The following is an 11,658-nucleotide window of genomic DNA, read 5'->3' as shown; positions in this document are numbered from 1 at the left end:
GCATAAAGAATTCTCTAATACATCATTAGTATCTGAAAAGACTGGAAAATCTGAATTAGACATGGTAACGTGCAGTAGTGATTCCTTAACTAGGTAATTTTAAAATTTTTCTGACTACCGAACTGCACACCTGGGCTGCATCCTTTCGGCCCTTCTTGGAATGTTTCAATTTTGCATTTCTGCATAATGCTTTAGCTTATGATGAGCAGTGTTCTAAAAAACAGCCCCGTGAACTCTGCTGCTGTGTTTATTATGAGGATGTTGAGTGTGATGCACTGTATATCCAGAGGCCATCCTCTGAGATCCCACTGAAGGAATTTCTTGTTCAGATGCAGACAAGGTTAATAGTTGTATAGGAGACTGGGTACTTTGAAACTTATTCTATTTCTTTCCATGTTAGCATCTAGAGGTTTGTAGCCACTTTTACAAGTTTATAACATGCAAACTTGTTACACTATTCTCTGTATCACCCTTTTGTCATACTTTCCTACGCTTTGCAATTCCAACAGCGTTGGGAGAGGATTTTTTTCTCTCCTTGTCTGTTTTCTCCTTGGCCCAGAAGATAAGCACTTCCAGCCTTCTTACTCACGGAGGTGAATGTGGAAGGAGTTTGTCCCTCTGCGCATCCTCTTACTGTATAGAGTTGTTGATGTAACAGGTGAGAATTGTTATTCATTGAACCACATTCTCTACTGGATAGATGGCTAATCATGCAGACCATGGTCACTTCTCTAGTCTTTCACTTTCTGTGCTCTGATATTGTTAGGTTTCTAATTTCACCAGCCCTAGCTTATGCTCGGGATCTGCCTTTTAAAGGCAGGCCCAATTTGCCTCCTAAGTGTTGATCCTTCTGGTGACTACATGTGTAAGTCAGGCCTGTGGTCCTTGTTCATGTAGCTGGTTAGACAACTGGACTTGGTCTATACCTGAAGTGTGTTCCAAGCAAATGGTAACAAGTTCTAGACTTGAGTGGACAGAAGGAAAGACCCACCACTTTGGCCTCAGGACTAAGTTATGTTCTCCAGCAAAATTTACATAAATTCTGTGAACTGGCTAATGGTTCTTGTGGGTAGTCCACTGAAAGTTCTGAATTCGTGAAGAGACGTAATTGGTAGAATTAAAGCACACTGAACCCTCTAAGACCTAGTTTAGATTTTATGTAGCTCTTCTGTACCTTTGAAGGTCACCCTAAGTCCTTTTTGAAACACTGGCAGTGTAAAACAAGTACTAGTTACCAAAGCCCATGCCTAAATCAGTTAACTATTCAACCACAATACCTTGGGGAAAGAGTACTATATTGTATAACCTCATTTTTTCCTTGCTTATTGAGCATACATATTCATTCAGTACTGTCTGCCTTCCTGGGTTAACATGAGGTTCAAGTTGGGAACTGTGTATGTGAAATACTTGGTAAACTGTTGTGTTTGTAGAAATATAAAGCGTTCATATACTGAAGGAAAATGAAGACACTGAAAGAATACACTATTTGAAGACAAAGTGATCCTTTAAAGGTGAGTGGAACACCTTTAAAAATTCAGTAGTTCATATTGGCCATCATTAAAAAGTGTATAAATGGTAAATGCTGGAGAGGGTGGCAAAAAAGGGGAACCCTTCTACACTGCTGGTAGGAATGTAAATTGGTGCAGCCACTATGGAGCTTCCTTAAAAAACTAAAAACAAACTTACCAAATGATCCAGCAGTCTCACTCCTGGGCACATACCCAGCAGTCTCACTCCCGGAGAAAAATATAATTCAAAAAGACACATGCACCCCAGTGTTCACAGCAGCACTACTTACAATAGCCAAAACATGGGAACAACCCAAATGTCCATCAATAGATGACTGGATGGAGGTGTAGTATGTGTATGCAATGGACTACTACTCAGCCATAAAAAAGAATGAAATAATGCCCTCTGCAGCAACATGGATGGACTTGGAGACAGTCATTCTAAGTAAAGAAAGCCAGAAAGAAAAATACCATATAACACTTACATGTGGAATCTAAAAAAAAAAAAAAAGACAGAAATGAACTAATTATAACTTAGATGACTGATTTCTTATATATGTGTAAGCACATCTGACTGTCCTTTATGACTGGATTACTGCATTCTGTTGATACTTTGCAGTTGGCTTAATTCCTTTGATAACTATGTAAGTTTAAAAAGCTAAAGCTCTAAACTGTTCTTAGAAACAAACAGTACAGATATGTTAAGTTGAAAAAAATGATTTTAAAAAAGCTCTAAAAATCATATGAACCACCAATATTGATATTTTAGTATCTGGTAATTCTAAAATTGTATCAATAATTTTAAAGTTTTTATTGATATTGAATTAAAAGTACACAGTTTTTTTGTAATCATAAGATTAATATAGAAATAAGTGAAAAATGAATTCTATGACATTTGGATTAACTTTCTGAATTTGAGAGGTGAATAACAAATATGCAATTCTCATTTTATCAGCTGACTTGCCCAACAATTGAAAAATACATCATTCTTTCTGATGATTGCTGCCGGATGCCTGTAGTGTATTTCAGGAAATAAAGAAATGTATCAGACTACAGAGCAACAAAGAGATTTATAGCAGAACCGCTGATTAAAGTGATGAATGTTCCAAATATTGGAAGGAGCATTTTGCCAGAAGATGCAGAGGGATGGCTTTTGGGACCTGGAACTGGAGCTGGAGCTGGAGCTGTTAATGAGAACAGTCATTGACACATGTCATTTTTAATACCAAGTTTCATCCACCTATGCCATACATCCTGAATATGTAAACAGACATACAAGTTGAGTTAGAAACTTACATGAAATACTTCTAACCAGGAACAATTTTAAAATAAACATAGTTCATTACAGATTTTTGGGCTCTATTTTCATATATCATCAAAGTGTGCTAATCTGGGTTTTATCTAGGACTCCACAGGCTTTTTAAGTATGTAGACAGATAATTTTTTGTTGCACAAGTTGTCTAGAATTTCTTAACCTATGTTAAATTTTCATTATATACATGTAAGATAAAGTTTACTCCAGTGTCTTTTCTATTTCAAGTAAGATAGTGCATTTCACCTGCATATTCTGCCAATATACAATGGAATATAGCTGCATTTTTAAACACTAATAAGCCCTCCAAGCTGATAAATTAATTTTTTCTCTCTATACATAAAACACTACTCTGGAGAAAACTACTTCCCTTTCATCTGAACTAGTGGAGAGGAACAGTGGAATCCAGCCATCTCAGGATGGTCTGTTTCACACTGCCCTTAAATGCACACATCTGACTTCTGGCTATGTTTTGGTTTCAGACTACAAGGGAAGAGTGACTGGAAATATCTAAATGATCACCACTCAGATTTCATAAGTGAAGTTGAGAGAAACAGCCAGTGTATGTTATAAAAACCTTCAACTCATTATGAATTTACTTGCCATAATCATAAACATGCAGTTAGGTATACATATACAGATGGGGAAAACAGACTAGCAGATGCACTCATGCTTTACTTTGTTACTCGAGAGCAGTGGTTCTCAAGGGGGCAGTCCTGCCTCTTAAAAGGCAGTTTGGAAATTTGTCAAGGTATTCTTTGACTGTCACAACAGTGAGGTGGAAGTAGAGAGCTAGTATCCTGCAATGCTCTGGAGAGTCTTGCACAATGAAAAACTGACTCACTTCCATATAAGTTTCAAATGCACTGCTAGACACACATGTAAGTCAAAAAGCTGTAATGCTCAAACCCAGAACCTAAGTCAGTTTCACATATAAGCAAAATATTTTTGGACAGTTTTAACAGTTTCTATCTAGTGCCCACGGTATTTCTTCACTTTCATTTTCTTACACTTTCATGAATAGCTTCCAGTCCTCTCAAATCCAAATTTATTTGTGTAAGTAAATACAATCATCTGATGACTTCATTATGTCTTCTAGAATAATCTAGGTATTTACATATTGAAATGTATATAACTTTTATTATAAATTATAGTTGGGACATTATATTGATTTTTTATGGGTGCAAGTGGGTCTTATCTATTAATCTTATTTCAGGATAGCTTTATAAAATATTTCTTCTAAAAATGGAGAACTGGGTTGACAGGGTTGAAGAACCATTGCTCTAAAAAGCAGTCTCTCTACACAGTTCAAAGTGACTGACTCAGAGGCGAAGTCAGGCTGCCCCCAGCCATTCTCACAGACAAGCATTTGGTGTGACAGTATATTCTGTTATGATGCTTTCAACTCTTGAGATTTTGTTCCTTTTATTGAGAAAAAATTAGTTTCTCAGTTTTTCTGTACTGCAGAAACAGACAGTTATCAACTAAGGAAAAGAGATTTCTTACTAGGATTGTTGATAGCTTGACTTTCATCTTCTAAAATACAAACAGATTTTGAGTTAATTGCATTGTATACCTATTTATCCCAAAGAGAAAAATCTGATTAAATGATTAAGCAAACGTGGTTATCTCTCAGTGTGGGATGAGGGACAGGGTATTAGGTTTAGAGGTATGTGTGGGATTGCGGGGAGGGTTTTGCTCCTTTTACGCTTTGGAATTTTTTTTCTTTTCTACCATGTATGTGTTTCCATTAAAATAAAGGTTAAATTTTTGTTTACAGAAAAGTATTTTTTCTACATATTGAACTCAGATTCCCAAGCACAATCATAATACCTACCACTTACTGAGTCCTTACTATGTGTCACAGATGCTTTATGCACACTGTCACCTGTGCTTCTTATAGTCCTCGTAGGTAGCAGAGTTATCCATATTAAACAGATGTTCCCCAAAACTTGCATAAAGTCACAAAGGTAATCAGTGGTAGCAATGCCTGATTTCAAAATGTCTGCTTAATTACTATGCTATTCTACCTCCAAGTGTGTGCTTAGCATTGAAATATTACAATATTGCCATATTTTGATGGATGTGAGACCAAATGCCACTTCTGGGAGCCCAGATTAGAAGTGTATTTTTATAACTAAATCTGGCTGGAAGACTGGTGTCATGTGACAAAAAATAAACAAAACTTGAAAAGCTTGAGTCCTGACTGTCTCATTCTAGCCTTTTACAGGTTCTTTAACATTCCTATATTCCATGTCTTCATTTCTGAAATGGCGGTAACAGTATTTCTCTCACTGGATTGTATGAGATCCTGTGTAAATGTTTTGACACCACCTTTAAAAAAGCCTGCACTACACACAGCTTTCTAGGAGAGGGCACCATACAGAATAGTCTCAGCAAAACTGAGTGGCCCTTTTGCTGGAGGACATGGAGAGTGCAGCGAGGAGCACAGAACGGATGGTCCACGCTGCATGGTTCTCACACACACCTCTCTGATGATATTTCTGCCCCATTATGGAGGAGTCAGACGCAGCTAGAAGCCAACTGCTCCAGTTTCAGGTCAAGTGCCTTCTCTGTTTGGCCCAGAGAGCCATAATAGCAATCTGCTGCTCACACTGAAAGGAGTTCTCAAGTTTTCCCCCTCTGGCTTGCAGACTGGGATGTTAGAAGCTGTACAGCTCAAGTGTCCTCTCCCCAGACCTCTTAAGACTGAACTAAATGATTATGATAAGGACTCAGTACCCGACGGTGCCTCCACCCCTAGTAAAGAATTTATTACCAGGTTTTTCATCCGGTTGTAGCATTTTTGTTCCTAAATGAGAAAGAGATTTTCAGATAGTAATAAAGGCAGCTAACATTTACTACTATTTTAAAGCACCATTCATTTTGCCAGTACTTTATCTCATTAGGACTTTAATCAGCCCTGCAAGACAGAAGTTTTCTTCATTTTCAGACATGGAAGCAGAGGTGCAGAAAACTGAGGTAACTTACACAAAGTAACCCAGAAGAAATGGCAGAGGAGAGAAGAAGCTGGGTCTGTCAGTCTACACAGCCCATGCTCATCCCCCCATACTCCACAGCAGCTGCCTCTCAGACAACCTGTGTGCCTAGTAAGGTGTCAAACTCAGGTCCAGCGAGCTAGAGATGTGGTACACACAAATTGTCATGGGTGTCATTAGAGGTTCACTTCAAAGCTGTGGCCAAATCAGTCCATCAGTTCACAGTATCTGGGTGAATATAAAAGTGTTGCTGGAACCTCTTCTGGGCCTGTCAGGGCTTTAGGTAATAAACTGGGAACTGCTGTTTCTGCACACAGCATGCAGGATCCAAAGACAGCAATGTGAGGCAAAGCTCAGCACTATATGAATGGATGTAATTTAGCAGATGCCAAAAATCTAATTTACTTAACAGATGATGATTGCAAAATAACAAAACCTACCAAAAATTATTTTCAAAACACTACATGAACTGGGAAGAAAGGATTTAAGCACTGGATGGGGGACTGCACCCTGAGATTCTGCGTTTTTATAATCCTTAAGATATTTCCATAAGGTAAGGGTAACATGTGTTAGCCACGTTTAAAGGATGACAATTCTGAGGCACAGAGAAGTGCTATTACTTATTACTGTCCATAGTTCTCTGGTAAAATGTTGGATCATGTCCACTTTTTTTTTTAAAACTTCTTGCCTCAGGAAAAAAAATTAAGTTTGAGGGCCTTTTTTTTTCCATCTCCTATAAGCATAAGTTCTGAGGCTCTTGAGGAACTTGACGGGAGTCACACTGTTCAGTTTCTCTGACCACAGACACTCAAGGCCCCTCAAAGGCCTTGCCCTCAGTGACACTTTTTAAAATACCTGTTTTCATGGTTATCTATTAAAGGTAGGTTACATCTACCATGATAAATATCCTGGAAAAACACTTGAGGAACCACAAGTCTTAAGGAATAGGTATTTGGTCCTAAGTTAAGAGACTTGGGTCCTTCACTCACTTATGTGATCTTGTGCAAAGTACTTAGCCTCCCCTGTGTATCTAATGGTGACAACTATGTCTGTACTCCCCAAACTGGCAGCTTCCTCTCTCACACGCCTAACACTGCTTACCAGGTAATGAAAAAGGTTCTGGAATTTTCATTCCTAAACGAGAAAGAAATTTTTAGTGACTTGAACTTTGCTCCAGTGAGTACAATTTCCAAACTCTTTCTTGTCTGATGAGCTCAAGTGATGTAAGTGCCAAGGGTCCCACTGTACTGTAGTTTTTGGCTTTTTACTTAAAAGTTCTGGCTACATGAACCCTCACTGTGCAAATCCACGCCAAGCTCAGGAGCCTTCTGCCATGGCGCCTCACTGAGTCTGGCAGGAGAATACAATGTTTAGTTACCTGGAGATCCTAGATGCCGCGATGTTAGCCAATGCTAACAGCTTCTGCACGAAGCTGAAGTTTCTACTGAGAACCTTTAGCTGTGAAATCTAAGGCTGGACTGCATTCATCCAGGTCCCAGCAGCCTTGCCTTCAGCCATGCCCCCAATAAAGCTAACTTTCCTGCTCCAGAAACACATAAACACTAGGGAGGAACGGCACTTTTTCTACTCTATTCCCCAGCTAAATCTTTGTAAAACGACTGGCAGGCAGCTGTAAAGGAAATACTACTGAATAACAGTCTCATGACAATATTCTCTTTAATAACTGGGAGAATCTTTCTCATCTCACACTTGAGCCCACAGAGTAAATAAAACTGTCTTACCAGGTATTTGGGTGGCTTCTTGGCCCTTCATACCTAAAGACAGAAATGAATTACTAGTTAGTGTTAATCAATTATCTTGCATTGTTAATACTCCCTTTTGTCTATACCTCTCCCATCTTTAACTCTTAAAAAAAAAAAGGAAAAAGAAAGCAGTAACAACAAAAACACCTTTCAATTGCTCTTCATTCTCTAACTGGACAAAACCCAAACTCCTTATGCTGGATTTCAAAAACTTCATGATGTGGACTATATCCCTCCAACCTTATTTTCCTAAGGCAGTCCTAGTACACTGGATTTTAAATGAAACAGTATTGACTCTGCTTGGTTTAGTTCTAGTGTCATTATAGTTACGAGCTCTATGATTGGGAAGGCTTAATCCCGCTGACCTTCATTTCCTTATTTATGCCAAAGAAGTACCTTGTAGGTTTGTAGTAAGTGATGATTAAAGGTGATACATCATAAAAGCGCTTGGCACATTACTGATGGGATACAATGAGGTCTCAACAGCTAGAGTCCCTCTGTTTTGGCTTAACCCATTCCTCAACCTCTCCATGTCAGTTATGTCCCTCGTTCTAGGAGTCCTCGTGTGTCCTTCTAACCTTGCAGCTGGTCTCAGAGAGTGAGTAAAAGATCACTTACCAGGTAAGTCAGTGGACTCCTGGTTTTTCATTCCTAAAGATAAAAAAAAGAATTATTTAGTGATGAATGCAATCAGCTTGAAATTTTAAGTTTATATTTATATGGCTATTTACAGTGCAAAACTCCAAAAGCTTTGAGAAATGGCAGGGAACAGGGTAAAAGAGAAGATGATTTAACCCACTGGTAGCTGAATTATGGTGAGAATTATGACTAGTGACCCAGGATCTCTCCTATCTTAAGCAAAATAAGCTCTTGTTTTTGTTTTGTTTTAATATTCAGCCCAAAGACTAGGATCTACATTTGTCATGATTTACTTTTTAAAAATAAAACTTCTTGATTATGTAAGTAATATAATTACAGATAATTTGAAGAAACACAGGATATTATTAAAAATTACTCATAATCTCAGATATCAGAGCTACTCATTCTTAATATTTTGGTATATTTCCTTTCAGCCTCTTTGCTATATGTATATGCACATATACATTTTTTAGCATTTTCCTGTTTTATTGAGATATAACTGACATACAACACTGTATAATTCAAGGTATACAGCATAATAACTTGATTTACATATATTGTGAAATAATTATCACAATAAGTTTAGTTAACATCCAGCATCTCACAGAGATTTAAAAAAAAGAAAGAAAAAAAATTTTTCCCCTTGCGGTAAGAACTCTTAGGATCTATTCTCTTAACAATAACCATACAGCAGTGGTAACTATAGTCATGTTGTACATTATATCCCCTGTACTTATTTATAACTGGAAGTTTGTACCTTTTGACATTTTAAAATAAAGTTGATATTATACTCCATATGCTATTTTATATTCTATTTTCATTGCCATTGTATTATAACTGCTTTCTCATATGTTTTTTAGTGTTTTGGGGGGGGAGGAGGAGGTAATTAGGTTTATTTATTTATGTTTACAGGCAGTACTGGGGATTGAACCCAGGACCTTGTGCATGCTAAGCATGTGCTCTACCACTTGAACTATACCCTCCCCCCTCTCATATCTTTAAATATTTTTCAAAAACATGGCTTTTAAGTTGGTTGGTGTTTCATAATACGAATATAATTTATTTAACAATAGTCAACTGTTGGACACTAACGTTATTTATCAATTTTGGCTACCATAACACTGCATAAACATTTCTGTACATATTTCGTACACAAATTTTTATGTTTATTTCCTTAGGACAAATATTTAAAAGTGTTGCTAGGTTAAAAGGTATGGATTTTTTTTTAATTGAAGTACAGTCAATTATAATGTGTCAATTTCTGGTGTAGAGCACAATGTCCCAGTCATGCATGGTATGGATATGTTTAAGGCTACTGATACATACTATAGAAACTGTCCTCCAGAAAAGTTCCAGCTTATAGTCTCACAAGTAATTTATGAGCGTTTCTGTCCCAGCACCCTTGAAGAATGTAATTTTTAAAAGACAAAAAAAACTTGGGAATGCATCATACTTTGGAACATATTAAATAATCAAATAGATATAGCTAATAGCATCTGTTACTCAGATTGTTAGAAACAGAAATATATATACATATATAAAGTCATTATAACTTAGAAAAAAATACCATTTTTTTATGCCTCTGAGGGACATCCTAGGTTACTATTGTTTGTGGAATAATCAGTTACACCTTCTATCCATGTAACAGGTAGCATAAAGCAGAAAATAACAGGTTTTTCGGAACGTTCCTCATGTCTTGTCTAACTGCTTTGCTGGGTGACCTATGGATCGTTAGACGGAGACACAGAGAGAGCTGCTATGTTGTCCTTATGAAGAGATCTATCTGGAACTCAGGAGGGTCTCTAATATAACAAAATATACCAAACTGGTAAGCTAAGTTGCGTTTTGCCTTCTTCCCACTTGGTATTACCATGCCATGCCCAATTGCTCTCGCCCCTAAGGGAGCAGCCTGGCAAATGTTAAGCCCCAAGAGTTTATGAAAATGTCTTACCAGGGTCTTCAAGCTTCTGGTTTTTCTCATCTAAGTTAAAAAAAGAAACTTACCAGTTTCAACAATAGAATAAAGTAATTGGGGGTTACCACAGTTATAGCAAAACTATTTTCAGGTAATATGGCATAAATATCCACTTGATACACCCAGTAAAATATGCTACTAAATTTAAGTGTCAGCCACAGTCTAAATGTACTTTGGCTAATTGGGCTGAACGCTCCTCTGGCTCCTCCTACTAAGAAAAACTATCACGTATAATGAGTTTCGCAGGGGTCTCCACAAGCTAGAAAAATGTCTGTCTTGAAGGACTAGTTGAAGTCCTTGTAAAGTGACTAGTAAAACTTGTGGCTGCACTGGGCCAGTAAGAAGTGTTACTAAGCAAGTCCTCAGAGGCATGAAATGTTTCACATCAGGACAGGAAATATCTTCCAAACATCAAATAAACTGCATGCTTAAGGAAAGGCCACTTTTCTCTCTTCAATAAGGAAAAACCTATTGTAACTACATGGGCCAAATACAAAATAAGGAACTTAAATGCAAAGAAATGATTTGGGCCATATTACTGTAAGTGGAAACTTATTGTAAGGTGAAAAAAGCATCTAATCACCCAGATGTTTTAGTCAAATGATACCAAACATCAGGTTATTTCAGAGAGGCAAATGACCAATTCTACTTTCATCTAAATGTTTGGTGTCACACAGGCTAATCTCAGTAACTGAATACAGAACTATATATAAGAGGCTTCAGACCTGTCAAGAACAACTAGCTCTTCAAGTCTGACTAACTTTATTTCTCAGAATGTTTCCATGTTGTTCAGTTCTCCAGAGAGCCAACTCTCTCATTTGCAGGGAGGTAGATTTCCCCAGAATAGATTCTTTTTCCCCCTCTTACATCTGCCATGTTACTCCTTCAATCGTACAAAGTACTCTTTTTCTTCAGCTAAGAACTGATTTGCTGAGCAGGAAAGAGCTATTAAAGATCCACATAAGGATTATTTTTAAAAATTAGAGCATTCTTACCAGGATTGTAGACATAGATAGGTTGAAAATATTCTGAAATACAAATATGTTTTCATTACATATTACTATACACAGATGTGAATGTCAGGTTCAGGCTATTTTAAAGTGCTTATTAATAATAAAGATTTGAGTTAGCTTACATTCAGGATACATGCAAAATATGGCAATATGAGAAATATAAAATTTCAATCTCAAAAACAAATGGATGTAGATTCATTTTAATTATCTGAAGAAGAATTCATAGAAAAACTAGCCAGGAAGACAGCTAGAAATGGACCCTTATTTTCAAACTTTTTAATAAGGAAATCTTCAAAAGGATCCACCCAAAGCATGTATCATGCCAAGCCGTTTTCTGTCAACTCTGGTTGAAATCTGTTGGGTCTAATTTGATAATGCTGCTCCTTAATAGTCGGAGAATTCTTGTTTATCGTCCCAAGTCTTCCCTGTGGTCCTCTGAGAGAGACTAT

General features: G+C 37.2%; 1 protein-coding gene and 1 long non-coding RNA gene across 13 annotated transcripts in view; one reads left to right on the top strand and one right to left on the bottom strand.

Annotated features, from left to right (window-relative positions):
* The first annotated feature begins 326 nt into the window (after positions 1–326).
* On the top strand, positions 327–2,597 carry LOC140686822 (uncharacterized). The gene is made up of 3 exons (XR_012060792.1): positions 327–658; positions 1,431–1,511; positions 2,464–2,597. It is a non-coding gene; the product is annotated as an uncharacterized lncRNA (long non-coding RNA).
* Positions 2,305–11,658, bottom strand: part of ART3 (ADP-ribosyltransferase 3 (inactive)) — a 126,431-nt gene continuing 117,077 nt past the window's right edge. For 5 of the 12 annotated variants that reach the window (XM_072941757.1, XM_072941755.1, XM_072941763.1 and 2 more), the window contains 8 exons: positions 11,192–11,224; positions 10,173–10,202; positions 8,201–8,233; positions 7,562–7,594; positions 6,921–6,953; positions 5,600–5,632; positions 4,327–4,356; positions 2,305–2,692 (listed from right to left, as the gene is read on the bottom strand). In XM_072941757.1, coding sequence (XP_072797858.1) covers positions 2,559–2,692; positions 4,327–4,356; positions 5,600–5,632; positions 6,921–6,953; positions 7,562–7,594; positions 8,201–8,233; positions 10,173–10,202; positions 11,192–11,224 — 359 coding nt within the window. In that variant the 3' untranslated portion in view covers positions 2,305–2,558. The remainder of the gene's footprint in view (positions 2,693–4,326; positions 4,357–5,599; positions 5,633–6,920; positions 6,954–7,561; positions 7,595–8,200; positions 8,234–10,172; positions 10,203–11,191; positions 11,225–11,658) is intronic. The other 7 variants (XM_072941796.1, XM_072941801.1, XM_072941786.1 and 4 more) reach the window with 7 other exon arrangements.

The sequence above is a fragment of the Vicugna pacos genome, chromosome 2, assembly GCF_048564905.1.
Source record: "Vicugna pacos chromosome 2, VicPac4, whole genome shotgun sequence".
NCBI classification, from domain to species: domain Eukaryota; kingdom Metazoa; phylum Chordata; class Mammalia; order Artiodactyla; family Camelidae; genus Vicugna; species Vicugna pacos.
The sequence above is the reverse complement of the archived record's forward strand: the minus strand, read 5'-3'. Positions and strand labels throughout refer to the sequence as shown.